The sequence below is a fragment of the Etheostoma cragini genome, chromosome 4 (assembly GCF_013103735.1).
Source record: "Etheostoma cragini isolate CJK2018 chromosome 4, CSU_Ecrag_1.0, whole genome shotgun sequence".
Lineage (NCBI taxonomy): Eukaryota > Metazoa > Chordata > Actinopteri > Perciformes > Percidae > Etheostoma > Etheostoma cragini.
The window spans coordinates 22,546,225-22,573,775 of NC_048410.1; the positions used below are offsets into that span (position 1 = coordinate 22,546,225).

General features: G+C 39.7%; 1 protein-coding gene across 9 annotated transcripts in view; it reads left to right on the forward strand.

Annotated features, from left to right (window-relative positions):
• The window catches only part of anks1ab (ankyrin repeat and sterile alpha motif domain containing 1Ab), a 47,761-nt gene extending 20,454 nt beyond the window's left edge, over positions 1 to 27,307 (forward strand). For 3 of the 9 annotated variants that reach the window (XM_034870561.1, XM_034870560.1, XM_034870568.1), the window contains 12 exons: positions 3,756 to 3,854; positions 5,419 to 5,565; positions 9,419 to 9,526; positions 10,460 to 10,630; positions 12,366 to 12,503; positions 12,686 to 12,757; positions 13,379 to 13,462; positions 13,586 to 13,723; positions 16,411 to 16,587; positions 21,909 to 22,007; positions 22,906 to 23,003; positions 26,611 to 27,307. In XM_034870561.1, coding sequence (XP_034726452.1) covers positions 3,756 to 3,854; positions 5,419 to 5,565; positions 9,419 to 9,526; positions 10,460 to 10,630; positions 12,366 to 12,503; positions 12,686 to 12,757; positions 13,379 to 13,462; positions 13,586 to 13,723; positions 16,411 to 16,587; positions 21,909 to 22,007; positions 22,906 to 23,003; positions 26,611 to 26,686 — 1,407 coding nt within the window. In that variant the 3' untranslated portion in view covers positions 26,687 to 27,307. Of the gene's footprint in view, positions 1 to 3,755; positions 3,855 to 5,418; positions 5,566 to 9,418; positions 9,527 to 10,459; positions 10,631 to 12,365; positions 12,504 to 12,685; positions 12,758 to 13,378; positions 13,463 to 13,585; positions 13,724 to 16,410; positions 16,588 to 21,908; positions 22,008 to 22,905; positions 23,026 to 24,696; positions 25,270 to 26,610 lie in introns of those variants that run through there. The other 6 variants (XM_034870562.1, XM_034870564.1, XM_034870563.1 and 3 more) reach the window with 6 other exon arrangements.
• The last annotated feature ends 244 nt before the right edge of the window (positions 27,308 to 27,551 follow it).

Genomic DNA, 27,551 nt, shown 5'->3' on the forward strand with positions numbered 1-27,551 from the left:
TTGACTATTTTTGGATAAACGTTTTCCATTTTTTAAACGACTCCATCACATTACGTATTGATACATTCATTAAACTGCAGCTCAGAGGACATCCACAGGCTGACTAAAAGCATTATCATGTTACCCATAGAGAACATTGTCAGGAAACTTGATATTGCATTGGGTGATGATTGTAGAAAACACCATTGCGTTTTCAATCCCCCGGTCATGTTAACTCTGAAAAACACGGCTGTACACTGTAAGTAACTAGGCCCAAAGGGCACTATGGGCTAGATGTTACATCAGTTTGTCAAAACTGAGCTAATTAAAGTGAGACCAGTGAGCTCAGTGAGAGGGTAAAGAGGATGTATAGCGTTCCAGTTCAGGACTTTTGCTCTCTGATCTGTTTTCTTACTGGTAAGGCATGAGATCAAAACATAATGGGAGTCCCTATGAACACGGTGCTACTGTAAGGTGCTGTAGAGATACAAGCTTAAGTCTCAGATTTGATCATGATGAGACAAACAAGCTTAAAGGAGTATTTGTAGTCATAGTAGTTAGAGCAAAAGGAATACAGTAGGTGTGTGTGATATTACAGATTAAAGCCAGACCGATACATCATCCAGACTGATAGATCAGCAGATGTTAGCTTATGTTAGCAGATATATTGGCCTTCTAATGAAGGGGAGATATGACAACGCATGAAAACTTATGCACAACAATTCGTATGACATCTTACAAAATGATGGGTTGTATGATACTTACTGTACATCAATATAATATGGTAGAAAAGTGGCAAGTTTATTATTTAACTGTAAAATGTCCTGCGAGGAACATTTTGTGATCACAGTGTGCTATCCCATTACGTATTTTTGGGGGTATTTCATTGCCTTTTTCCATAAGTAGACATGAGAGAAGTGACAGGAAATGAGGGAAGATGGATATACAAGAAATGGAATGCAGCAAAAGAATTGAACTGATGATGTGTCCATAATACTGTATATGGTACGCATCCTAACCACCAGACCGCCTAGACAGGTTAGCTCTTAATATTTATACAATCTTTAATCACTGTATATGTGATGTTACTGTACGTAATAATATTGTTATATTATTTAACACCATGATATGGTGTACTCTCTTGAACTCAAATTGAGAAAAAATTCAAATGCTTGTCACTAATTTAGTAAATTGAATACCTGACAAATAAAGATACTTAATTGATGCAAAAATGCTGTAAATCTTACATCATCGTAAATTAGTCCTGCTTATTGAATGGCAACATTGTCACAATAGCCTAATACAACCAGAGATATATAATACATAGCAAGCTGAGTATTGAATGTATCGTAAAATCTGTCCTGGCTGACACAAATTTGTCATCATCCCAGTGTATATCGTTATATTGCCTGACACAGATATTTATGGTAGACAGTTAGAAAGAAAACGATTCAACCTTGTCTTATTGGGTTGGAAGATTGTTGATCAAGATTTCCGGGACATTATGTGATGAGGATGATGGATCATTTAGCATTTTCATTTCCATGCTACAACTAATGTGTGTGCTGGACTCAATGCTTCAAGGAGATACATCATTCATTTCCCAAGGCAAATTACCCATGGATATTTACAAGGATGCGGGGGTTACAAACAAGGGAAAGGTCAGAGTAGTCAGGCAGACATGGTGAGTGTTTAATATTGTGCCCTTTTAGATTCTGCCAGACTTTCTCCAGATGTGATCAATCTAAACTGAACTTGAACATCAGGATTTGTCTGTGGGATTCATTTTCAGTCAAAAAAAAACATTTAATTCTTTCTTTTTATGCTTTATAGTTCTGATGTCCAAACTAATGTGGCAATGAGGCAAATTGTCTAGTGCGAGCATCTTACAAGTTACCCATAATGCATTTACATTGCATCTTCCTTGCATTAATATTGCGTCAGATGTTCTGCAGCCCCCTCTTACTCAAATGTAACAATGTAGAATTGAACATAACATATATTAACACTCAAAATTAGGTCTTTTTTATTTGCCATATTATTGTCATTGCTCTTGAGAAAGTAGCCAAATTAGATGTTTCTAAACAAATCCCCTGTGGTGCAGAGCAATAGAGCAATTCTAATCCACTGTTGCATTAACTGAGTGCATTTAGTGAGATGAAGGACCTCTACCATGGCTACATCTGCGAGTCGTATCAGATTAAATCAAACTACCATTGCTCATAAGCTATGTAACAACTGAACCATACATTCCCGTCACATGTATCAAATGCAGCATGAAATGATAAGTTTGCAAAGTCTCCTGAGGCATTATCAAACTTCAAACTGTGTTAATAGAAGTGGAGAATGTATTTTTGGCCTCCCTTACATCAGACCCAGCTTCATTTTGACCTTTATTCTAGCAATCAGTGAGTAATCTCTAAACTTCACCCTGATACAGGCCTGTGAATATACTGCAGCATTGTGCGCTGAAACCAATCCAGTAAGAGCATATTGACTGGAGAGTACAGAACATTTTAACATTCTTGGCCAGGAAGAATCAATCTGCAGCAGTCCATAGGGAAAAACGCTTAGCTCCACATTTTCAAGGTTCTCCTTGCATCTTTATTCCTGCCTATAAACCGGAATAAGATGACAAAGCAGCTGGAGCTGCGAATATGAACAGCTACATGATATAGACAAGAATCTGCTTGTCAGTCCAAATTTGAGGAGGTGGAAGATGATTATTATTCATTGTTTTTATGTCCTGCAGGAATTGTTACAAACTGTAGTGAAATATTCTCATTTTCTCTTAGACAGTTTAGTGTCCCACAATGAAACGCAGGGATCCTGTAGACGCTGCTGCAGTAATGAAGGCTTTGTTCCTCTGAGTCGCACCAGATCAGATTGATTACTCTTGGCATGCACAATTTATTTGACTTCATTGTCCTCCCACACTGCTCTTACTGCTTGTGTCAGAGATGTGCATATTCTGTGTGTGTGTTATGAGCAAGTATGCGTTAGCACAGTAGCAAGTATGCGTTAGCACAGCTAGACTGTTGCCCTGGTAGTTACAGAGTTAAAGAGTTGTGATACTTGTATTGGTCGTATGTTATCATATAACTATATGTCATATGTCAGTGTAGTGTCTTTCATCAGTCCCTGCAGGATTTTGTAGCCTTTTTTGGGATTGTTGCAGCCCAAAATGCCTGATTTCACGGCAGCTTTTGTAAAAATAAGAAATATATATTGTTTTCTATAATTCTGCTCTCGGCTAAGTGTTTCAAGTAACCTTACCAAAAAGGCTCAGGATTCTGCTAATATGAAAAGGGCTTGGGGATTTAGGACACAAAATCATTATTTAGTTTTGAATGAATCAAATTTGAACATATCTGTCGATGGCTGGTTCAAGTTCACATTGTAAAAGGTTAATTTACACACACACACACACACACTTAGATTGTTACTTTGATAAAGTACTTAATGTTGTAAATATTGCATGCCAGTGTGAAAATTACTGCACTGATACACAGTCTAATACTGATTCGTTTTTAATGATTGTATTATTGTATGTCCATATTGTGCATTGTCTCTGTGCATGTGTATGTGCTTGTGTGTGTGTGTGTTTGTTTGCATGCATGCGTGTATGACTATGGCTGTGTGTGTGTGTGTGTGTGTGTGTGTGTGTGTGTGTGTGTGTGTGTATGTATTTGTGTGTGTTTGTGTTTGTGTTTGTGTGTGTGTGTGTGTGAGAATGTGTTTATTTGTGCGTGTCTCCTGCGTTTGTACACATGTAGGGAAGTAACGTGATGGAGGACCAGGATCTCAGGGACATTGGGATCACTGACCCAGGACACAGAAAGAAAATACTCCATGCGGCTCGCAGCTTGCCCAAGGTACTTAACATCATCACTTAACCTCGGCGCTGAGGGAGAACAGTGACTGACAGTGTCTCTGAAAAAAGGTCAAAATGTCAGTACATTTATAAAAGTAGCAGATATGCAAAACAATAAATAATACATCAAAAAGGAAAATGGTTTTATACATACAGTTGTTCATCAGGGTTAAATGACTAACCCTCCAATAAAAAACAGTACATGGAAAAATATTTTTGGACCACAGATACTATCTATTTAGCAAGACTTAAGTATATTAAAGGACCAATGACATGGTACTCTTTGGATGCTTTTATATAGACCTTAGTGGTCCCTTAATATTGATTCTGGAGTCTCTTTTATATAGACCTTAGTGGTCCCCTAATATTGATTCTGGAGTCTCTTTTATATAGACCTTAGTGGTCCCCTAATACTGTATCTGAAGTCTCTTTCCCAAAACAAAGTCCCACAATGAGCTCCCCTTAGGATGTGCCTTTTTTTTAGTATGTAGCTTTTGAGGAGGGGGGGGGGGAGCTTAGCAGGAAACTCAGATTCTTTTGTTTAAAAACAAAACGAAACAAAAAAACTGTCCTCAGGTACAGCAACTGATGACACTGGCATGCTTACATAATCACAATGACAATGCTAACATGCTAATAGTAGCTTATGTTAGCCTATTAGCATGCTCACAATTTCTACACATTGCCATTAGTTCCTGCAGGTAATTAGTCATAAACATAAATATATATCCAAAATATATAAAGTATAATACTGGACAAAATAAAATGTTTATCTGATGATGACTGTAGGCAAAAAGTCAAGGGATAATCAAAGTTATTAGAATTTATTCTCTGAGGTCTTTAAACATTTGAAGCACATTTCCCAATAATCCACCCAACCCTTGTCTACATAGTTAACTTAGAACCAAAAATATAAACTACCTGGTAGCAGTGTTGTAGTAGTCCAAGTCACCAATGAAGAGTCTGAGTCGAATCCGAGTCGAGTCACCATTACCTGAGTTTTAAGTCTGAGTCAAGTCACAAGTCCAGAGAATAGCGACATACCAAGTCCAGAACTGGAGTACTCCATCACTGCCTATTACACATAGAAGCAGTCAGAATGGCATCCAACTTCCCAAATCCTATTTGGAATCCTATGAATGATTCCATTCCATCCATGATGTCTGATTTCATAAATCCTCTGGTCCAAGTACAGGTCATCGGTTTGAGAGCCCAAGTCAAGTCACCAGTCCAGACAATAGCAGCTTGAGCCGGACTCAAGTCCAAGTCCAGGACTTGAGTACTCCATCACTGCCCAGTGGTGTTGGATGAAAAAGTAAGGTGATCACCAAAGTCAGTATGGATTGGTCATCTGGGGACCAGAGCTCTGACTGACTGGCACTGCTATCCCTTAGGATGTCTTACCATCCCCAGGTTGGCTAAAAACAGCAGCAGCAGCGTTCATCTTTTATGGAAGGATAGCCATGACTGGAAAACAATACTGTACATTCCTTTTTTAATATGTTCCATTCTCAGTATAAAAAAGATAACAGTACTTCCTTTCTGTGTCTTTCTCTTCACTCAAGGTAAAAGCACTGGGCTGTGATGGCAGCACATCTCTTGTCTCCTGGCTGGACGGCCTCGGCCTGCATGAGTATCTGCCCAACTTTCTTTCAAGTGGCTACCGCACACTGGAGTGTGTAAAGAACTTGTGGGAACTGGAGATTGTCAATGTAAGAAGCCATCTTTTTCAGCACAATTTGGGCCTCTTTTAGATGATGGGTGAGCAGAAAAAGACTAAAAAATGAATATTGATGGACTCATGTCTTTAGACATTCTGGACTAGTTCTCACAGAAAGTTCTCCTTCATTACAAGACTACCTTGATTTATGGATCATGATTAAGGTAAAGAAGCGCCTTAAAATGCAATGCTGAACTAACAGAGAGGATTTAAGCATTTGAATAAAACTACAGAAACATTTTCAATATCACTAAGTAATTAGTAGATACCTAAGCTTTAAAATGTAAATTGAGGAGCGATATGGTGACTGGTGATAGGGAAGTATATAATCTTTATGGAAATCATGTAACACGTCATTATACAGTAATTTGTAATTACAAAGGAGGACTCATTTCTTAGGGATAAAAAAGGTGGAGGTTGTAGAGAAGTACATGCAACAAATCTGTCCATCTTGTGTGTGTGTGTGTTTGTTTGCATGCATGCATGTATGAGTATGGCTGTGTGTGTGTGTGTGTGTGTGTGTGTGTGTATGTGTGTGTGTGTTTTTAGACTACAGCAGTGGTTGGCTCATGGGCTCCCAAAATAAATCTGAGGGTTTGCAAGAAGATTAACTGGATAGGAAGGAAAACAAAATATCATTCCCTGCAACAAAATTACATTTTCTGGTTTCTAAAAATAATTATGAACTAAAGCTGCACTATATGAGGAAAACATGCGTTAACATTGTTGAAAGTCACAATAATGATAGTACTTGCAATAAACAGATATTAAAATGTACTGAGTTTTGCTGCTTCCATTATTCTGCTAAAATACAGAAAATGGCTTGTTAAGTAAAATAACGAAAGAAATCATTTCCAATGTTCTTTTATTGAACAAACTGAATGAAACATAAAATGACAAAAAAAAGAATGATTTTTTTTTTTCAAAGTGTAGTTTTCTACTGATGTAAGGAACTTTATAGAAATCCTTCTTTTAGAGATCAACCAGTGTGTTTTTAGGGCCAATACCGATTATTAATAATCAATGAGGACAGTAATATCAATTGATATACATTTGCGGTAAAAATCTAAATTGCAGTTGCACAATGTTGATGTTATATATATATATAAGAGAGAGAGAGAGAGTGAGATGAGAAAGAGGGAGAGATCATCTCTTGTCCACTTCCAGGCGCCGTCTCACGCCCTCTTCCTCACCTTGCATTTCTTGTATTCATTGAACTGAACATCAGGGAATCCTGTTTTACTTTTGTGATTATTTCAATTGGAGTTTTTTTGCTGTGCAGGCAGAAGTGGAAACACTGGGTGTATTTGCAACTTCAGAAAATATGTGCTTATGTTGGAGACACAGCTCCGCTCGCTCACCAGAGCAGCTTCGTCATTCAGAGGCCCACCGTCCTTCAGTGATGTCGATAGGTTATCACTCGTTACGTGTAACCAATCAGATGACCTGCTACAGACTGGGACAGATGGGTTATTTTGAGTCCTTTATTTTGACAGGACAGCTAATGACATGCAAGGGGAGAAAGAGGGGGGAACGACATGCAGCAAAGGGCCACAGGTTGGAGTCAAATCTGGGCCCGCTGCGTCAAGGAGTAAACCTCTACATATGGCCGTCCACTTTACACACTGAGCTATCTGGGGGCCTAATTTATTTATTTCATTGGATAAAAACTATTATTGAATACTGAATATTAAGAATAAATTGTATATAGCGCTTTTCAAGGACTAAAAGTTATTATATTTATAGTATATATATATATACATTGCAGCTAATAATCGGCCATGTCCTTACTTTTGATGTTTCGGTTACAAATAAGAAGTTTATTTGGTTTATTGTGTAGCTAAACCTTAGACTATTTGTGGATGTTGACTGACTGCAGAGCTCATCAGACTTGGGTGGAATAGTTCCAACTGAACTTGCCAATTCATTGCTTAACACCATAGTGCTAACATGTAATGTTAAACAGTAAAATAGATTATCTCCTTGTCAGATGCCATCACAAGGCCGTTTGATATAGTAGTTATAACCAATCACATAAACCTTAGCATGTTTTTTTCTCCTCATGGCAACCAGACAATCCACACCCATGATCAGATAGGGTTGATAAGCGCTCACAGAAGGTTGGAGTGGATGAGATTGTTTACAGCAATCATCATTTTCATTAAAAAGAAAAAAATCAAAACTTAGCATTTCTATGGGTGTTTATGGTACAAAGACAATGGTGGCATAATGGCAGAAAGCAGCAACAGCTGCAGCGGCAGCAGGAACGCAGCCGCCAAGCATACTGTATATGCAGTTTGAGAGGGATGGAGTCCAGCAGACTGCGATGCAGTACAGAAAGATGAGTGTTAGAGCAGGCCACTTTACTTTCAGTGTGCAGAACTGCCAGTGAGCATGTTGGCAGGACTCGCTTTGCCCATTACATTTCCCACATCCTCTTCAGCATCTTACTAGCCACCATCAATTTGATCTACAAGCTGACTTGCGTTCCCAGATTAAATGCTCTCTTATTCAGCACACCTTCTGCATGCTGGTCTTACATGGGAATAAGGAAAACAGCACCAGAAATCCACACTACAGACCAGTTGCCTCATGCGTCCTTGTCTCTCATTGAACAAATAATTGAAGCCTTCGGACAAAGAGCCATACAAGCCAGTTATGGAATATTTCATACCAGCAACATAATTGGGAATGTAACATGAATCATTAGACATCCACCTTTAATGGATGAGCATGAATGTTAATAAGCGATAATGCAAATACACAGTATTAAAATAATGAGCTTTGACTACGTAAAATGAACCTGTGGTTCCTCCACTGAGGGTTTGAGCCACACAAGGTTGGGTATGGCATTTGGAAAAGAGACAGAAGCTAAGTTTCCATCTACTTGTCAAAGAAACTCATGCAAAAAAAAGCTGGTGAAAATGTGTTTCCATCCAACAGCTTTAAAGCAAATAAAAACCTGTCTCTTTAAAGCGAATAAAAAGTCTCTTGTCTCCTCGTTCATCCACGCTCATCTATCTTTGTTGACACCCGCCATGTGGTCAAACAGAGCGGAAATACTGGATGGAAATGAAGTAAAACTCCCTCTTTGTTTTGTGGTGGGTTGCAACCATAAAACAACCTAAAACTTGATCAAAATTCATTATTTATTCTGCAAATAACGTTTCCATCAGCGTTTAACGCATAAGCCGTATATCAATCAAGATCCAATCCGATGAGACCGAAGATATTTCCTTTGAGTCAAAATTCATGAAAATCCATCGAATTTTACAGTTTACAGGCATTTTTCATTCAATATCACTTAATTCGGATAAAACGTGTGGATGGAAACATAGCTAGAGATACTGTGGATCGACGTGTGTCAGTTGAACTTGCAGTGTTCAAATACTTTACATACTGTACTGGATGTACAAACAAACATATCAAATTTGTGACAAATGAGGTGGATCTTTGTAATGCAGTCATTTGAAAACCGCTTGGTTATTTGCATTTTACCTGTTATGTTCCCATAAATTTCCAAATTTTTCTCTGTTATTTTAGCACTATATCCAAAAATGGATCGTGAATTATAGAGTGTCCCAGGAAAGAGACAGTGCTGTACTTTAAGCTCACGGCAAAACAGATTGAGGCTGAATTATTGACGAGAGTCATTTCTGTTTGCCTGTGGATGCCTGCCAGCGGGGGGGGGGGGGGGGGGGGCATGCCACCAACTCTGTGTCAGTGTATTTGGGATAACTCTCTATTCGCTTAGTCTAAAATTAATTCTTGCGTTTGTGACATTGATGTGATAATGCACTGAGAAGTGTGACTTATCTTGTGCCCGGATGCTGTCCTCTCTCTAGGTGATTAAGATTGGCGCCCTGGGCCACAGGAAGAGGATCATTGCCTCTCTAGCAGAGAGACCCTATGAAGAGGCACCGACCAAATCCCGTCGTCTGTCCCCAATTATGGTAAGACTGCCTGGTGATGTAGAAACAGATCCAGTTTAGCTCACTTGGTAGAGTGTGCGCCCCATGTAGGCTAAAGCCTTGTAAGCTTTTTCCTGTCTATTTACTCATTGTCTAATCAAGTAAAAAGGCCCAAAAATAGAAATGGAAGAAATGGATCCAGTTCACAGTCACAGTATTATTATGTCTTCATTGCTAGCTCTTCATTAGGTGGCACTGACTTGTGTACTTTGCTCAATAATCCACAAAAATGCAGCACGGTCCAAGATTATTATTTTTTACTCCAAAGCATCATAGAGCACCAAGAGTGTGAATCATACTGCAGCATGGTTAGTGCCTCTATTTAATCATCTAAATGCAGAAACACACTGTCAACGCTAATTTAGTTAATAGATTGGGTGTGCTCAATATGCCCAATTAGAAGGGCTATTATCATCCATATTTAGTGTTCAATGATGTCTATAAAAGATACAGAATGTCTTTTTTGTTTGAAATGGGGCCCCGTTTGTTTAGATTTGTCGTTCTAGTGCTCATTATTCCAATTGAGATCGATGATTACACCCCGCCACTTTCCTTATGAACAGCTGTCAAAACAGAGTTTAGGATGAAAGTTAAACAACCTTGCATGACAAGCTAAATTGCTTTGCCAAAATCATTTTGTGAGAAAATGGATTCGTTTTTTCCCTTCCAGCACCCGATATTGCTAATTTTGGAATGAGATTCTTCAATATCATTATGTTCACACCAGTTAAATACTCAGGCTGATTTCCCAGGCAGATTAAACCGGGCTAAAAAGAATTTAGAATCTCCATGGAAGAGGCTCTTTTTTCGAGGATTATGCTTGGATGTAGATCAGTAAAACCAGCCCATGCAGACTGTGCTGTCAAATAATTAATCCGTTCTGTGTGTGTGTGTGTGTGTGTGTGCGTGTGCCAGTTCCATGACCTCCTGTCCCAGACCACATCCCCCCTCAGTCAGATGGACCCCTACACCAGTCGCTCCATGGACATGCTCCTCCCCCTGACTGAGCCGGACCGGAGGCGGAGGGGAGCTGACCCAGACTGTAGTGCTTCTCTGCGTTCACATAGTGAGAGGCCGCGCTCTGTAGTGAGTTCCACCTACTTTCACTTTTATCGTCTTCTGGGAAAACCCCTAAACGCCTTTTCAGTGGGCAACTGGCTGAATAATAGAGCAGGATGCTGTACAAAGTTAGACGGGTCAGGGTGTCTTGTCACATGTTGCTGGAGCTGTGGTCGCACTTCACAGACGCAAAACTAAACCTACTGGGTGAATTAAATGTTACTGGGCAGACCCAAAGAAACACAATTAGACAGAGAAAGAGCAAAGGGGTAATTAGAGTTGAGCAATGTAACAATATACTGTATATATATATATATATATATATATATATATACTGTATATATATAGCACCGTGACATAAAATGAATGAGCTCTCCAGCGGTTTCTTAAATATGTCTGAATGGATTAGACCATCGGGCACAGTGTTGGAAAAGCAATGAGCAGGAGTTCTTCATGAAAATATTGAATTTTTAACATACGATAAGATACTTTGATTTGTCAGGTATTTAATTAATTGAATTAGCTAATTACCCAAAATTTCTCAATTCAACTTTTAGTAATTTTTTACAATATACTCCAGTTGCCAATTTATCGGGTGCACGACCACAAACTCCATCCTTCACAATTACCATTAAGTTGAATGAAACCCTTTGTCAAACAGGACTGTCAATACGTGACTATTAAATATTATTATTATTATTATTAAGCTATTACTTATCTTTTAGACGGTTCTCAAGTTCAACTAGTTAGCTAGCAAATCCTCCATTAGGGCTGGTTGACGTAGATTAATTCATAAAATGACATAACATGTTCCAAAATTGATATATACCACAATATGGAAAATGTGTTAAAATCACACATAAAATGAAACTAATGATTAGTGCAATGACCTGCAATATGTTACACTTAAACTTAAATGACTAATTCATGTCTTGTTAGTTTTGGATTCAATTTAGCACATTAATCATTAATTTGGAAGAATATCATTTCACTGAATCTTAAAACATGACAGTGCCGAATTATTGCCCCGCCTTTACCTAAGATATGAATCACGTAATTGTTTTAGTTACTGCCGCACAATAAATCTCCATCATGAAGGCCAATGTTTTCTAAAAGCAATTTTGGAAATATATGTGAACTTTTTTCAACATTTAAGACCATTTGTCTCCAGCGTAGCTCTGATTTTTAGATATAATGAAACAACTCAAAATCTAACACATCATCTTCATTTACTGAAATGTTTATAAGTGCTTCCCTGAATTTCTAAGGTTCCTCCTTGAGAAAATTACTTAAGAATAACTCTGCAATCAAATTTTTACCGTTTGCTAAATTTCAAACTACATAAATAGTCAAGCTGGCCTGCCTCGTTTGGGACTCACTGAGGTTAAAGAGAAAACACAGAGAAGCTTCCACAGACAACTGCACCACTTACGATCCATTATATTTAAAAATCAATACTTTTATTTCATTTTAGCTTAGTGGATTATTTTCAGTAGTATATTTAACTCTGACAGGTGATTTATGAAAGGGCTGAGCACAGCCCCACATTGACCTACAGGCCCAACATAATATGTATGAGCACACCAGCTTATCAAAAGGGATTCATATTAGTGAGTTGCTGACCAAGCAGACTTTAATTTCCTTCACATTAATATTCCAATGACCCGAGTCTAAAATGCACAAAATATATTCTTGGCTGAGGTGTGCATATGTGAAGAAAATATCCCGGCATTCACTGACCAAGGAATTTGCTTCTGTGCAGGACAGACAGAGTGAACGACACAAAGACTCGCGGTTAAACCTCCGCCCGCCGAACCAGTCTGCTACCTACGCCACGGTGTCCGCCTGGCATCACCAGCCTGAGAAGCTCATCCTGGACTCCTGCGGGTACGAGGCAACAGTAAGTCACTTTTTACTGTCTTCAGCATAGAAGGGGACGTCTGCTGTTTTGTAATGGATGTCAAGATTTACCGATCCATAAAAAAGGTGACTGGATATTACATTTACGTAATTTACTGCATCTTATGTCTTCATCCTGTACTGTAGTTGAAATGTTGTATGTGTTTCAATTCTGTCTCCAAGTACCTAGGGTCAATGATTATCAGGGATCTACGAGGGATTGAGTCCACACAAGATGCCTGTGCAAAAATTAGGGTAAGTAATACTGAAAAGATGTTTTTAAGCCTCCGCCCTGGCAATAGCCTAAGGCACTGAGGGGTTTTGGGGTTGTCTGTCTGTCTGTCCCATTGTTTTGAATGCAGGCATGTATTTGGATTAAGGATGAACTGATTTGAATTGGCCTCGAACACTGGGGTCTCGAGACTGGACTCTGACTCAACAGTTGAAGAATTGACTAGAACACTGACTCGAGATTACACGCAAATGTCTACTAGGATGTAATTATGAATGGAAAGGTCAACTTTACTGAGACATCATAATGTTCTGCAAACACATGTTCTGGCCATTATTCAACACCATAACTCAGGGAGACATAAAGAATTGGTGACACTAATCTTGGAACTGTGGTGTTGTATAGTGTTTGGTGTTGAAGAGTTGAAGATGTGTGTGACGCATCCATGTTTCAGCAACAAATACACTTAGCTTTTATCATAAAGTTGTCTTATGTCTCCACTATTTATAATGCAACTTGACCCGTTGGTGGAGGCAATGCAAGGTGGTAATTCTAGTTAAGCAACAACAAAAATGTCAGACATGAAATTACGGGGTTACTGAAGAAAAATACAAATGGCACTATTTTTATTGTGCCCATTGCAGAAATCAAAGGATTCAAGAAAGGGTCCAGTTGTCATACTGTCCATTACCTATAGAGGGGTCAAGTTCATCGATGCAGCCACAAAGGTAATGGGTTGGTATGTCTGTGTGTCTCTGTGTACATGTCTCTGCCCCATTGCAGTTGGCACTCTCAGCCTCCATTAGTGCTTAATTTACACTAAGTACTCACTTCCTTCCTTTCTCCATTAGACTATAGTTGCAGAGCATGAGATCAGGAACATTTCGTGCGCTGCCCAAGACCCAGATGACCTCTGCACTTTTGCCTACATTACCAAGGATCTGAAGAGCGGCCATCACTTCTGTCATGTCTTCAGCTGTGTGGAAGTGGTGAGTACAACTTTATCCTATTAAATTCAGTGTATTAGTTACAGTAGTGAAGTTTGGAGGAGCAGGCAGGAGTACTGACGTGGACGTTTGGCAATTGCCTGCTGTGGACGGGGGCAGCAGCAAATCAGATTTTAGCCACCTAAAAAAAATATATATATATATCAACATCAATTTAAGGGCACTGTCGCATCTATAGTTTGGTTGACTTTCAGGGGGTGAAGTAGGAACATTGTTGCGTTTTTCATTTGTAACAGATCCACACCAAATTAACGCAGTCTTGGGTTTTTGAGGTTTTGCTTCAGTGTTTTTAATACTTTGGAGGAAGGCGACCAATATGAGTAGGTGACAAGGTGGCGAGTGAAGGCGAGGGAGGGCCCTGATTAGGATGTGTTGTTACACAGACGACAAGCGTTTATGATGTATTTATTGAGTATGATCATAATAAATTATAGATTTGAAAGTTATCATCTGTTAAATCACATAGAAGTCTGTAAATTATGTCCAAGGTTGAACTAATTTAAATTGCAGACCCCTGTTTGGTCCGCACCAGACGTCCAATGAGCTTTCACACAACCACAAATGAACTGGACTATCTGACAGAAACCTCCAGGGTTTGGTTAAATGGACCAAACAGCGCAGGTTAGATAGCACACTAAGTTTACACTGTATTTAGATATTATCATGGCTTAACTTTGCCGACTCTTTAGACAAAAAACAGTTACCTCACCAGTTGCTGGTCTACCACTGCTTTGATTGGTTAGCTTGTTTGTGTTTTTGTGTGACTTTGGTGAATCTGAACTAACCCTTTAAAATGGCATATTCTTAAAGGTTTTGTAAATTAATAATTGAATCATTTAGAACACAGGGTCCTTTGTGGGATGTCCAGTACCCCGCAGTGAAAACTGCGTGCAGGATCCTGTTGACATTATTTTCCTTGATTGAATCATTGAATGGCTTAATTGAAATTCCACTCCCACTATGCATGGCATTTCCATGTACAGGCAACGATTATGTTATAATTTATGTCTTAATTTCTGTAAAGGTTGAAGACTATGTTTTCTATTTGGGAGATGGACCACTGCGGAGCGTCGGATCACTGCAGGGAAACATTTTGAACTGAATTGTAACGATCCAAGTTTTCACAATTTTGAGCCTCACTTACTTGTAATGTAACTGCTTCATGTTAAAGACGTTGCTTTTGTTTTTCTCTGAAAATGTGCATGGTATTCCAACAGCTCGCCAACTGATAATCATAAAAAGTACAACTAGAAGGGCACTCAGAGAGCCCAACCTCCACCAGGACATGCCCTATCTTACAATGTAAACACAGTGTGAAATTTCCCAGTCGGGTACTAATTTTTTTGATGATTACTACATCACATGAATAAACCACAAATGGCCAATATCTTGCAATGTTAACAAAAAACAATATGTTAATCTGCACACGTGATTTCAATCCGCTCCAAAACTGAATGTGTTATTTTTTGGCCAATGCAACACCACCAAGTTTCATTAAAATCCAAGGCAGTAGTTTTTCCATAATCCTGTAGTGCTGACAGACATACAAACCAACAAATGAACAGACAAACTGAGCCGACAAACATGACATTGTTGGCAAGGTAATAATCCAAACAATGTGAAAAGCAGCGCTTTTGTGTGCTCTGCAATGTTGTTTTGTGTGTGTTTGTCACCGATGTAAGTCGAGTGAAGATTTGAGTCGCGCATGCTCAGATTTAAACGATTTACAGCATAACATGTCATACTGAAATTTGTGAAATCCATGAAATAATAAAGTTTTCTCATCACAAACAATAACAGAAGTTGGGAATCATTTAAAAAAAACAATGCAGCTATCTATGACAGTTTGATTGCTAAAGTTAGCTCAAAACCAATCAACTGACAACCTTTGTTGTGTTTTATTGCTAGCTTGTAGCTAAGCTAGCATTGATTTCAAAAACGTTTTAGCTATCTATTGTTGTTTGATTACTAACAGTACCTCAAAATGTCATTCAAGTGACAGCCTTTGTTGTGTTTATTGCTAATTTTAGCTTAGCTAGCTGTAATTTCAAAAACGTTGTAGCTATCTCTGATTGTTTGACTGCTAATGTTAGCTCAAAAACACCATTAAACAGACAGCCTTTGTTGTGGTTGATGCTAACTTGTAGCCAGCAGGAAACAAACTTCGTTAAGTAGGCCTAGGTCCATTTTTGCTGTATTAACAAAATTACTGAAGTCTCTTGTTAGCATCTTGTATGCTACTTGTCGTAAAGACTCAAATCTGCATTCGACATACATCGGGGAGGGACACTGAGGCCCAACAAATGAAAACAAGCACTTGCAAAAAATAAAATAATGGTCACAAATAACAACAAAAAACTGAGTCGTAAGTCGTTAGACGTCATAGTCTATACTAGATTTTGTTATAATCTTCCAAAAGAACTAACACCAAAGATTTAGTAACGTGTGTAAAAATGTTGGGCTTTTTGTAAAAGTTTGTCATAAATATAGTTAAATCTATTGTAAAACTATAAGACAATCACTGTGAAGAAGTTGATTTGTGTCAGTTAGCTGAAATGGCAACTGTTTGACTTTGTTTGTTTTTTATTACAGAGACCTTACTTTCGATTCAGTGTCTGCTGATTTCAACACATTTTCTTTTTCTGTTTTTTTTTTTTTCATTCCCACAGACACAGACCTACGAGATCATCCTAACACTGGGACAGGCGTTTGAGGTGGCCTATCAGATGGCAATGCAGTTCAGGGCAAGACACTATGTCCCACCTACATCTCTGTCCTCAGAGGTCATAGAGACCAAAACCAGCCGTCCTGTATCTCAGTCGTGGAGCAGCATGCGGAGATCAGCAGTGAGTACCACCCTACTCTTCAACAAACAAAATTGTTACGAATGTTATCTATGACTGTTTGAGTGTTGAATTTGCTGTCCTTGTTCAAAGAAATTATAAATAATAATTCAGAAAAGGTACATAGAGCTTTTGACCGATTCCCACCCACCACCACTATATGACCAACGGACCACCTACAAAAAAAGATTTGCTGTTTGTGTGTGTGTGTGTGTGTGTGTTTGTGGTAGAAAGTGATGAGTCATTACTTTGCTACCAATTTCTCACCCACCCCTCAACTCAGATCAGGGGAGATTTGTTTTTTGTGCATATGCGAAACATGATGAATGAATAGTTGTGTTTGTTGCTTACAGGCAGGTATATGATTTCCTCTGGGAATTTTCTCAGGGCTCAGCCCCTCTGGTTGGACCCATCCGCTGCTTCCTCAATATTGATTGAGTGTGTAAATGTTCATGTATACCCTCAGCTAAGCGCTAATGCATTGACCTCTCAGGGTGCATATAATAAGCACTCAGTGATCACTGTCACCTGAGAGAGCTGCACAGCCAGCACGCACACTGCCGGACCACATGCTTCTGCAGAGACACAAATCACTTTGTTTTACTACCTGCCTGTAAGGATAATGTATGGAGTAATCACAGAGCTGCATAATGAGTCTGGCTGGTGGTTTGAGTTTTAAATGAGAGAGGGGGGGAGGACTATCTGGAATTAGTTTTAATTCTTTTAATTGCTCTGTAAATGCTACCAAGTCTAGTTGGTTTAAACAGACTGTGACAGGCAGATTTTTTTTTTTTCCCTAAGGAGAGACTGATAGTTTGCTTAGCCCTCACCCACCTTAATCAGTGGCGGTGCAAGAGATTTTCTATTGCTGGCGCTATGGGGTTGCTACGGAGTTGCTATTCCCTTGACACACAAAGCCTACAGGCCCTTTTATGCTTCTGTGTTGAATCAACGGCCCGTATATCCCCCGCAGAACCTACCGCGTCTACGCCAGACCCCACGCCGTAGTCCGACTTGCACCTCTTAAAAATGTAACTACACGTTGTGGCGACGCACTTTTCTCGGCAGTGGCTTGGTAGCGTTGGACTGTCTTTCTTCTCTTGTTCTCCTTCTCCATAAACAGCATGACATCAAGGAGAGGGTTAACTTTTCCTGCTACAGATGTCTCACCTTGGTCAGAAAGCACAGGGGAGACACTTGTTTTCACCGTCACTCTTTGACTCCCTCCACACACACACACGCGCCGGCTTGACGCACACACCAGCGTATCCCAGAAGTATATTCACACTTATGTAGTCTACGGCGAAAGCTCTGCATGGAGCCTCGGCAGAACCATAAAACAGCCTTTTTTTTCTAAGTGAGTGAACAAGATGGAGAGGGAGTCATTGATTTATGTATTTTATATTAAAGTTGGCGACACCAATACCGTAAAACGAACCAGGGCCGGTGATTGCTATAGGCGACCTAGGTGATTGCCGAGCGTCAAACGTGTTGGGGGCGCCGTGTCACCCTTAGGTCTACTTCCCATTAATAATACAATTAGAATGACAAGCGAAGCATGATCATCATAGGGTGCCTCCTCAGCCACACCTTTAGGTCTACTTGTCAACCTGACTGTTAGATTGAATTGATGATGATTGTCCACCATTTCCTAACTGGGGGAAAACTTCAAACTACTGATTTAGTGAGGTTTCCAGTCTATGGGTCATACTAACACACACAGAGTTCTTCAGCAGACCTTTAGTGTCCACTCTCGCTATAAAAATAGAGACGAGAAGCGGCACAAACCATAGAGCTGCATGCTGCAGCGCGCCGTCCGTGGTCTGTGCCGCTTGTGGTTTATAAAGGACAAGCTCCGCGCCAAATGTGTTTTAAGTTTCATATGTTGAGTTTATTTATCAGACCTTTAATTTGTTTAGAGATTTCTCTAATCTGTTGTGACAATAAAACAAATTATTATCCTATTATTTTAGTGAGAACTCATAAATAACTACATGTTAGGGAAATCTGTTTACGCGGTTCTTGATTTTTAACCAAATATTCGTATCGGTATCAACATTTTGTCGGGTGGGTTCTACAGTCTATAGTCCTAACGTTCCAAATATTGCATTCTTCTTTATCTGTGTAAATACGTTTACTGCGGAATTAAGGTCAAACGTTGAAAGTAGGCTGCTAATTGGCCGAATACAATCACCCGTATTTGATTCAAGTTTTCTAAAAATAATAGGTTTGTTTTATTAGTATATTTATTTATTTTTTAAATAAAAATTATAGTATTTACACATAAACAAAAATATATATCTTTTTATAAATAAACCACAGCAATTTCTTGAGGGTGCTCAGGCGTTGCTATGGGATTCCAGGGGTAGCTACAGCACTCCTCAGCTCCTTCCAAGGGGGAAAGCGAGCATCCAGAAAGCGTGTCTCCTATGGGGAGTTTCTAAGGCTAACCCACCGTTAGCATTCCATTGACTCCCATTCCTTTTGGCGTCACTTTAACAGGAAGTAACTTTACATCCGAAGCATTTAAATACCCTATTTGTCCATTGTTTATTTTATGCAGAGAAAATCCTTGGAGCGATCATTGAGTGATCAGGTGTATTGATCAAGATGATCCAACTTTTGTTATTGAACTCTAGGCTACTTACGTTAAATTTCTAATTAAACTTTAAAATTTTTGTATTTTGTATTTGATGTTGCTCTTTGTCAATCAACGCTACATTTTTTCCTCCACTACATTTATTTGACATTGGTTTCTAGATCAAGATGTAATACAAAGTGTTATGTGAAAAGACACTGACCTGCATAGTCGATAGTGATACTCATACAACTATGACTAATAATAATAATTTAATCATCGTTATTATGATTTCTATTAATAGTAATGATCAATCATATTTGACAGACTAAAGCTAATAATTTTATTTATTTACCACAATGAGAAAGAAGGGAAGGTGTGACCAGTAACTGGTCAAGAAAACAGGCAAATGACAAGAACCCATAGACTGTATATATATATTTACTAATAATGATAATAATGTATATGAATAATTCAATAGATGGTCTATCCTAAGACCACAAGGCAGACCATTGTCTTTAGCTCCCCTAGTCCTACTCATACAACTACGACCAATGATAATAATTTAGTCATTGTTATCATGATTTTTCAATCATCGCCAATGAGCGCCAATCATTTTTCAGCTTAATGAGCTATGAAACTAATGCCAACCGTTAATGGGAATATAGACGTCTTTTGCGCTGGCTGATCCCGGTGAAACATACGATGTAAACTTTCGTTCCTACTGTTGGGCCCAACACTACCAAAACATTCATTCTGATGACAAGCTCAATCGCCGTTTCTGCGTTACCTATCGTTTAGAATATAACGTTGTTTTTACATAGGGACAAGTTAACGTTAGCTGCCGGTCACATTGTCTCTAAATGGTCTGCTCACAGTGAAGTCCTTTACAGGTCACTAGGTTATTCTTGCGACTGCGCGCTCTGCCTGCACGCCGCTACTGCTCAGCGGCTAACGAGCTAACAGACCCCGCTGCGACCAATTACCAAAAAAACTTCTTCATTATATATGTAATTTATAAAAGATTTCTAGTGTTGGCTGCGTGTGCCCCGGTCGAACAGAGAACGCCGTCACGTAAGAGAGACTGCCAAAAAACGTCCCCGTACTTTTTGACATGCGTCATTGGCGGGGCGGCAAGAGCTTTTTTGCAGCTCAAGTTGGGGGCGGTGTGTACGTACCACGGGGACCACAGGGAAGATCACTAAGCTGGTCAAGTCCAGAGTTTCTAGCCCCCTGGTCCCTGCCAGAAACCATGGTCCTGGGACAGTGTCACTGCCCAATCTGAGTCGAGTGCAGATTTGATTCGGGCGTACTCAGATGTAAACGGTTTACGGCTTTCGCGTCATACCCAATGAGAGTCAAGTCAGACCAGCTCTGGTCGAGTGCAGATGTTAGTTGCGCATGCTCAGATTTAAACAGTTTACAACATAACTGTCCTACTGAAATTTGTGAAAGCCATGAAATAATAAACTTTTCTCATTATAAACAATAACAGAAGATAGGAATGTTTTAGCTATTTATGATTGTTTGGTTGCTAATGGTAGCTCAAAACGCCATTCTACCTTTTGATTGCTAACTTGTAGCTAAGCTAGCATTCCTTTCAAAAACTTAGCTATCTATGATAGTTTGATTGCTAACGTTAGCTCAAAACGCCCTTAAACTAACAACCTTTGTTGTGTGGTAATTGCTTGCTTGTAGCTAAGCTAGCAGTCATTTTAAAAACGTTGTAGCTATTTATGATTTTGTTATTGCTAACGTTAGCTCAAAATGCCATTCAACTGATAGCCTTTGTTGTGTTTGATGCTAACTTGTAGCCAGCAGTGAACGAACTTGGTTAAGTAGGTCAGTTTTTACTGTATTAACATTACAGAAGTCTCTCGTTAGCATCTTATATGCTACTTATTGCAAAGTGAAGCATGCGCAACTCACAGCTTCACTCGTTGCAAAGTGAGGCATGCGCGACTCAAATCTGCACTCTCCTCACACTGGGCAGTGACACAGACCACGGAATCGGCTACAACCCCTGCTGCAATCACAGCTGTCAATCATGACGTTTTACCATGTTTTTATAGCATCAAATAACTAATAAAAACCAAACTTATCAGGACAAAAAACATTTAAACAAAAATCTGCGAGATAAGAACTACTTTAAATGACAGACAACCTCTTGTGGAAAAATGTATTTGATGATGAAGATTTTTATTTTGGTCCATGTCCCATCTGCTAACATGGAGGGGCCGGGTTTGACGTATACTGCAGCCAGTCACTAGAGGGCGATTGAGATGTATTTCCTTCACTCATACAACGCAGGCCCCTGTTAGAACGACAACGCCCTAACTCAGAGTAATTAACTGTATCTGTGTCACGTGGGTTTCATCACTGCCACGTCTCTTTAAGAGACAAGTGGAAGGTCCTGAGTGTATTCATTCCAGTGGGAGAAGGGAACATGATGACCAATTCTTTCTCCTCATACATCACAAAAGTCAATACATGACGCATTTTTAAAAAGCCACATTACTCAGAATATTCCTGCCCAAAAATATCAGTTTTCAGAGAGAAAATTAACTTTGTTCGAGACCTGTTTCCGCCTCAGTGTGTAATTTGCCTTTTTTGGCGCTAAATAGATAAACTGCTCTTACTGGATTTCTTCTTTGTCCATTCGGTGCATTCAAATGCTCTGTCTTTCTATACTCTCGTTTTTTTAACATGTCTTTGTTCTTGTCTTCTTGGTCCTGCTGCCTCCCAGGGTGCCCCTCTGCTCGAATGCCGCTGCTGTCACTGTCACACGTGTACTTCCCACCGTCCTTCCTTCCTCCCGTTGCACTCCGTTAGCCCTGGAGTCCAGGTCCTTCTCTTTCCTTTCCTCTATTCAACCTGTAATCACCACAACTCTGCTTGCACACCAATCCCTCCTTTCTTTCTTTTTGTTGTTGTTGTTGTTGGGTGCCGCAGTGCACTTTGTCTCCTTGTTTTGTTGTTCTTAATATCTCAACCATAAACGTTCTCCTCATCCCTTTACTTTCCCATCTCTCATCTTCATCTTCCATTTTTAGAGTTTAAGATGCCAGTAGCTTAAGTTCTGTGGTAAAACATTCAGGAAAGAGAGGGTTTCTTGGTGTGAGGTACCTTCTCTATAGAAGCTTCTATTAGGGCTGTTGGCTTAATTGTGTCAGTGAGGATTTGTAAAGTAGTTGAAGTTGTCTCTGCTGGATGGTTGTAAGCTCCCTTTGTCATTTTTTTATATATCTTTTTTTTTTTTTTTTAAACATGCTGAACTGAAGATGTCCTCCATATGCAGGGAATTTAATTTTTCAAATGCCTTTCTTGATTTTTTTTGTCAACCATTTCAAATTCCTACCTAGTTTTAAGTAAATCCGTATTAATCAGCATGTGTGTTTTGACTGCTTATATTATGACTGAAGCACTGCTGTTTGTATGAGCCACTGGTGTAGAGCACATGTTGTATTTGAACTAATGATCATAATCAAATTTTTTAACTCCCAGAGGGTCGTAGCTTTGGTTTACTGCTGCTGCGTACAGAGGCTGAGTGTATTCCCTGTCAGACATCATCCATGTTGTGGATTGAGCCCCGAGTGCTTGTGATCATAACATGATCACTGGACTGTACCTCTAATCCACATGCACGTGTGTGTGCTGAGGACTTGTCAGTGTGGCGCAATAGCCTCCACTGTCGCCCGTCTCACGCCCTCCTCTCGTCCCTCCTCCCTCCCTCCCCCCGGCAGATCGACCCCCTGGAGATGGACGCAGACATGCATTCCCTGGGCAGCACCACCTGGCTCTTGGACCAGCGGGACTCCCACAGGCGCCCTGTCAGCACCAAGTACGAGACCACCATATTCTGAGGCCGGATCCTGCACCCCCTCGTACTTTCCTCTCCCCTCTGCATCCAGTTCTTTATTTACCTCTCTCTCTCTCTCACACACACACAAACACACACAAGCCCCGTGCCTTCTCACTGTGATGGTATAGCATCCCTCAGGGCTGCCTACTCCTGCACCTTCCTTTGCCCTGCCCAGCGACCCACACCATCCTCTTTACCCGCCATGACAAACACTCCTGCGGCTGTCCCGTGCCTCCCCAACACCCCTGGCAGCCTCCCTCGCCTGTTGCTGCAGCCAATGGCGGAGCCCTGGAACCGATGATTCTGGACTGATCTCATTTTACAGTGGCTCTGCTCTCGCAACCAAACTGCCTCTACTTCCTCCTCATCCTCCTCCTCCTGACAACTTGCATCTGCCTTCAAATCCCAGATAGCTCCCAGAGGTTGCATCTTTATTCTTCTTCTTCTTTCAGGCCATTCTTTACGTTGATTTTCTGCAGGCAAAACAAGAATGTTCATTTTTAATTTGACTCCACATTGGCTTAGTTTAATTTCAATAAAGGTTAAGCCTGTCACATAGATTAAACTACAAACTTGTGTGTACTAGCTACAAAAGGGCCAGTGTGTTAGAATGTTAAAGGAAAAGTTCAACATTTTGGGAAAGGCACTTATTTGTTATCTTGCTAAGAGTAAAATGAGAATGACGATACTACAGTAACATCTGTAGAGTAAATTTGGAGCTATACAGCCGGCAACCGGCTAATCTATTTAGCTTGAAGACTGGAAACGGGTAAACAGCTAGCCTGACTCTGTCCAAAGGTAAAAACAATCAACCTACCAGCTCCTCTAAAGCTAACACATTAATTCCTCTTTGTTACTTTGTACAAAAACACAAGTGTAGACGAGAAATCTACGTTTTTAATCAGGGTTATGTGCAGGAATAAGCCAAGCTAGCTGTTCACCGCTGTGTTCTGTCTTTGTGCTAACCCAAGTTAGCCGGTTGCTGGTGTTAGCTTCCTATTCACAGCACAGACCTGTAACTGCTGTCAGTGTTGTCCAACTTTTTACAACTCGTGTTGTCTTCCCGCCAACTTCAAAATTTCAAATGAAAAACCTTTCATCAACGTTTTGGTTGTGTTTTTTTACCTTTTGTGTCTCACCCCCAATTTTTTGTGTCACATTTTCTCAGCCTATTCAAATTTTTGTAACTTTTTCTTTTACATTTGTGCACATTTTATTCACTTTTATTGACATTTGTCTTTTTTTTTCATTTGTCACACACAAGTTCTTTTATCCATTATTTGTTTCTCCAAATGCTATAAAATTGACAAAAGACAATCAAATTCAATGAAAGTAGTGAACTGATTATTTATTTCATTTGTGAGGAACGTTGTAGGGAACTATCCACGTTACTTTTTAGGACAATTTGTTTGAAAGTAACCCACATTTCTGATAAAGATCCTTTTGAAAAGGGGTCAAATCTGACACAAGGACAACACGAGAGTTACAAGAAGGCTAAAAAGGGGCTTCCCCAAAACGTTGAACTTGTTCCTTTTATGTGCCCTTCTGATATTGCATAGATCAACGATTTTAATCTAGATTTAGATTACATCACTTTTCATTTTTAAGTTAATGAATTATTTGTTTGTTTTGCCTTAAGCCAGTTATAATTTGTTTCTTTCTCCATCTTTAGCCTGTCCTGTGTTACCAGGCATCAACCACTGTGAGGAGGATGCTTTTGCTAGCATGGGATGCAAGACGGGCAATTGAATCAGTGAAAGAGAAAGCAGTAACATGCAGCAAACAACCAGTTTTTTTCTACGCATTTGTACAATACTCATAACAACGCGATAGATTGGTCGTGAATCTATCACTGATGTCTGAACTCAAACGGACCAAGAACTGAAACCTCGTACACACAACACACAGGAGGACAACTTTCCTACACCTTACCGAGGCCGACAGCCTTACGTCATTTCAGTTATCTATAATCAACTACAGCCCCCACCTTCCCCCGACCTCCCTGAATTCCACCACCGCTACCCAACAACTGCACGCCTCCCCACTGCTTCTAAAAGACTAAAAAAAGAAAACCCATTTGATTTCCTGGTGTGTTAAATTGACTGTGACTACTGGCTGGGATGAGGTTGTTCTTATGATGGTACAGTTTGGTCCAGAGTCTTTGCTCTGGCCTTTTGTACTGCCCTTTCTGCGGTCTCGCAGGTAGCACAGAGAGACCGCAAATCACAGCATCTTCTTGTCAATTTATTTATATATATATATATATATATATATATATATATATATATATATATATATAAAATAACACTGTGTCAAAATGTAGCACTATCCCTTTTAATACCTTCTTTTCTTTTCTTACAGTGCAATTTGACAGGGCATTTTGTGATACTTTTTGATAGATGGGGGCTTGATTGAAAATACTTGATTAAAAGAGTGATTTAAGAAGGGATAATAAAAGGTTCCCAACAATTATTCAACCAGAGGCAAAAAGACAACAACCAAAACAAAGAATACAACCCAAAAACATTACCCAAGCTTATTGAGTGCACTGACACTGGATCCACTTTTCACAATTTAGGTAATCTAAACAGAAAAACGTTCTCAACGAGATTTCATTTGACTCGTATATTAATGAGTTTGGAGCACATTTCCCAATATAGCACCTTATTATCATGATTACATGGGTCGTTAGCCATGCTGTTTCACACCAATTTAAAATTATGTACAGTCCATGCAAAGTATGTCACTTGAAAATAAACAGTAGTGAAAAGATTTTAATTCCACTTACATTAAAAGAGCCAAATCTTAAAGTGTTGCTCTGGTGTCGTGTTAATGCGAAAGGATTTGTTATGCTGAGAACATGACAGTTTATTTATTTATTATATTATATATGTATTTTTTTTAAAGAAGAATTCCCCTACTGCACTGTGACTGAAAAATGCTCGTCGTGGAGTCGACACATATCCGTGGGTCCTCCCCTGTGTGCGCTACCTACGATGCGTGCTGTATGCTTTGTTTGTGTCTGCCCTCATGGGAGTTTGGACTGTTGCTGTTACATCACTGTCCACTGTCCTTGTTTCTGTGTGCTGCAGGAGAAGTGAGGTAGAGCGCTCCTCTCCAGGAGACAGTGTGTCTGGAGACCGGTTTGTGTGCGGTACAGTGGCTGTGTCATTGCCACTCTGTTATGATTGTCAACTGTTAGCTTCCACCGACGATGCATGTTGGCAGTGTTTTGTTGATGCACTTGGCCTGAGCCATCTCTGTATGTACTGTAGCAGTGTCTCGTCTCTTCTCACTCATCTGCCATTTGCTTTTTATGTTCCCTTTCTCTCTCTTCGTTACACACCAAATACAGCAATTCATCCTCCTCCCTCCACGTTTCCATTGTCGTCATTCCTCCCAACAATTTTGTCACGTATGTTCTTCCATTTTGTGTGTCACCAAGACAACCTGCTCAAGTATGGATGCATAATACAAAAACGGCATTACACTTTAATGAGCAGCAGCTATTTAAAGCAAGTTTTGGTGGCATGATTTGGCTGTGCATGTACCAGTCTCTTTTAACATTGGTGTTTTCCTTGTGTAGCTCACCCCAGCGTTCAAGTTTCCGGATACCAAGCTGTGAGTTGAAGGGGAGCAGCCGATGTGAGTGTGTGTGTTGAGTTAGTGGGCAGAGCAGTGGAAAAGAGGTAGAGAGAGAAAGAGAAAAGGTAAGCCTTATGCAACGTGCAGGGCCAATCAGCAACTCGGACATTTAGTTCTCCCTCTATATATCCCCTACTCCTCCGCTGCACCTGATATGAACCCCAACACACAGACCAAAGGTAACCTGTTGTCCCTCCTCACTGGCTACACAGGACCTGTGTGTCAATCCTGTCTTGAGAGAGAGGTCAGTCAGAAAGGGTCAGGTCTATTTCCTGGCCTCCATGTGACTTTCTGATCTTTTCATGTAGGTACTGTAATGTTTAGAGCACTGTAGACAAATAATGAGCATTTCTATTAATTCAGGTCCATAGGAGAAAGTAACTGTGGGAGTTATTAAGGGTAAAACAAAAATGTAACAAAGTGAAGAGGAAAAAAAGAAAACTGTACCAGCATACAATGCTTTGCCCATGTTTGTGGACAGAGTATGGTTTGTCAATGAATATGTGATACTGTATCAAATTTCAAAACAAATGTTAAATTAATGAAAAATTAAATAATACATTGACAAAAGAATCCCTCTCAAGTCTGTTGTCGGCATTGCTTTTGTTTTATGGTTACAAAGTAAAAGACAAAAAAATGACACCAGCTGTTTCAAATTTTAAGCGACAAATATGACATGGTAGTTACTGTGTGAATAAAGGATCGGTGTTTCCCCCGCTGTAGAGGTCAGTGGGGGGTGCAACTTCTAATCTCAACCAATGATTAGCCCCCGTTTATGCTTACCCTGTGTTATGTTACATAAAAAAAAAAAGATTCTACGTGCTTTGTATGCATTATTCATATAAGAGAATACTTGGTTTGTTTCATGATTTGAAGAAAAAA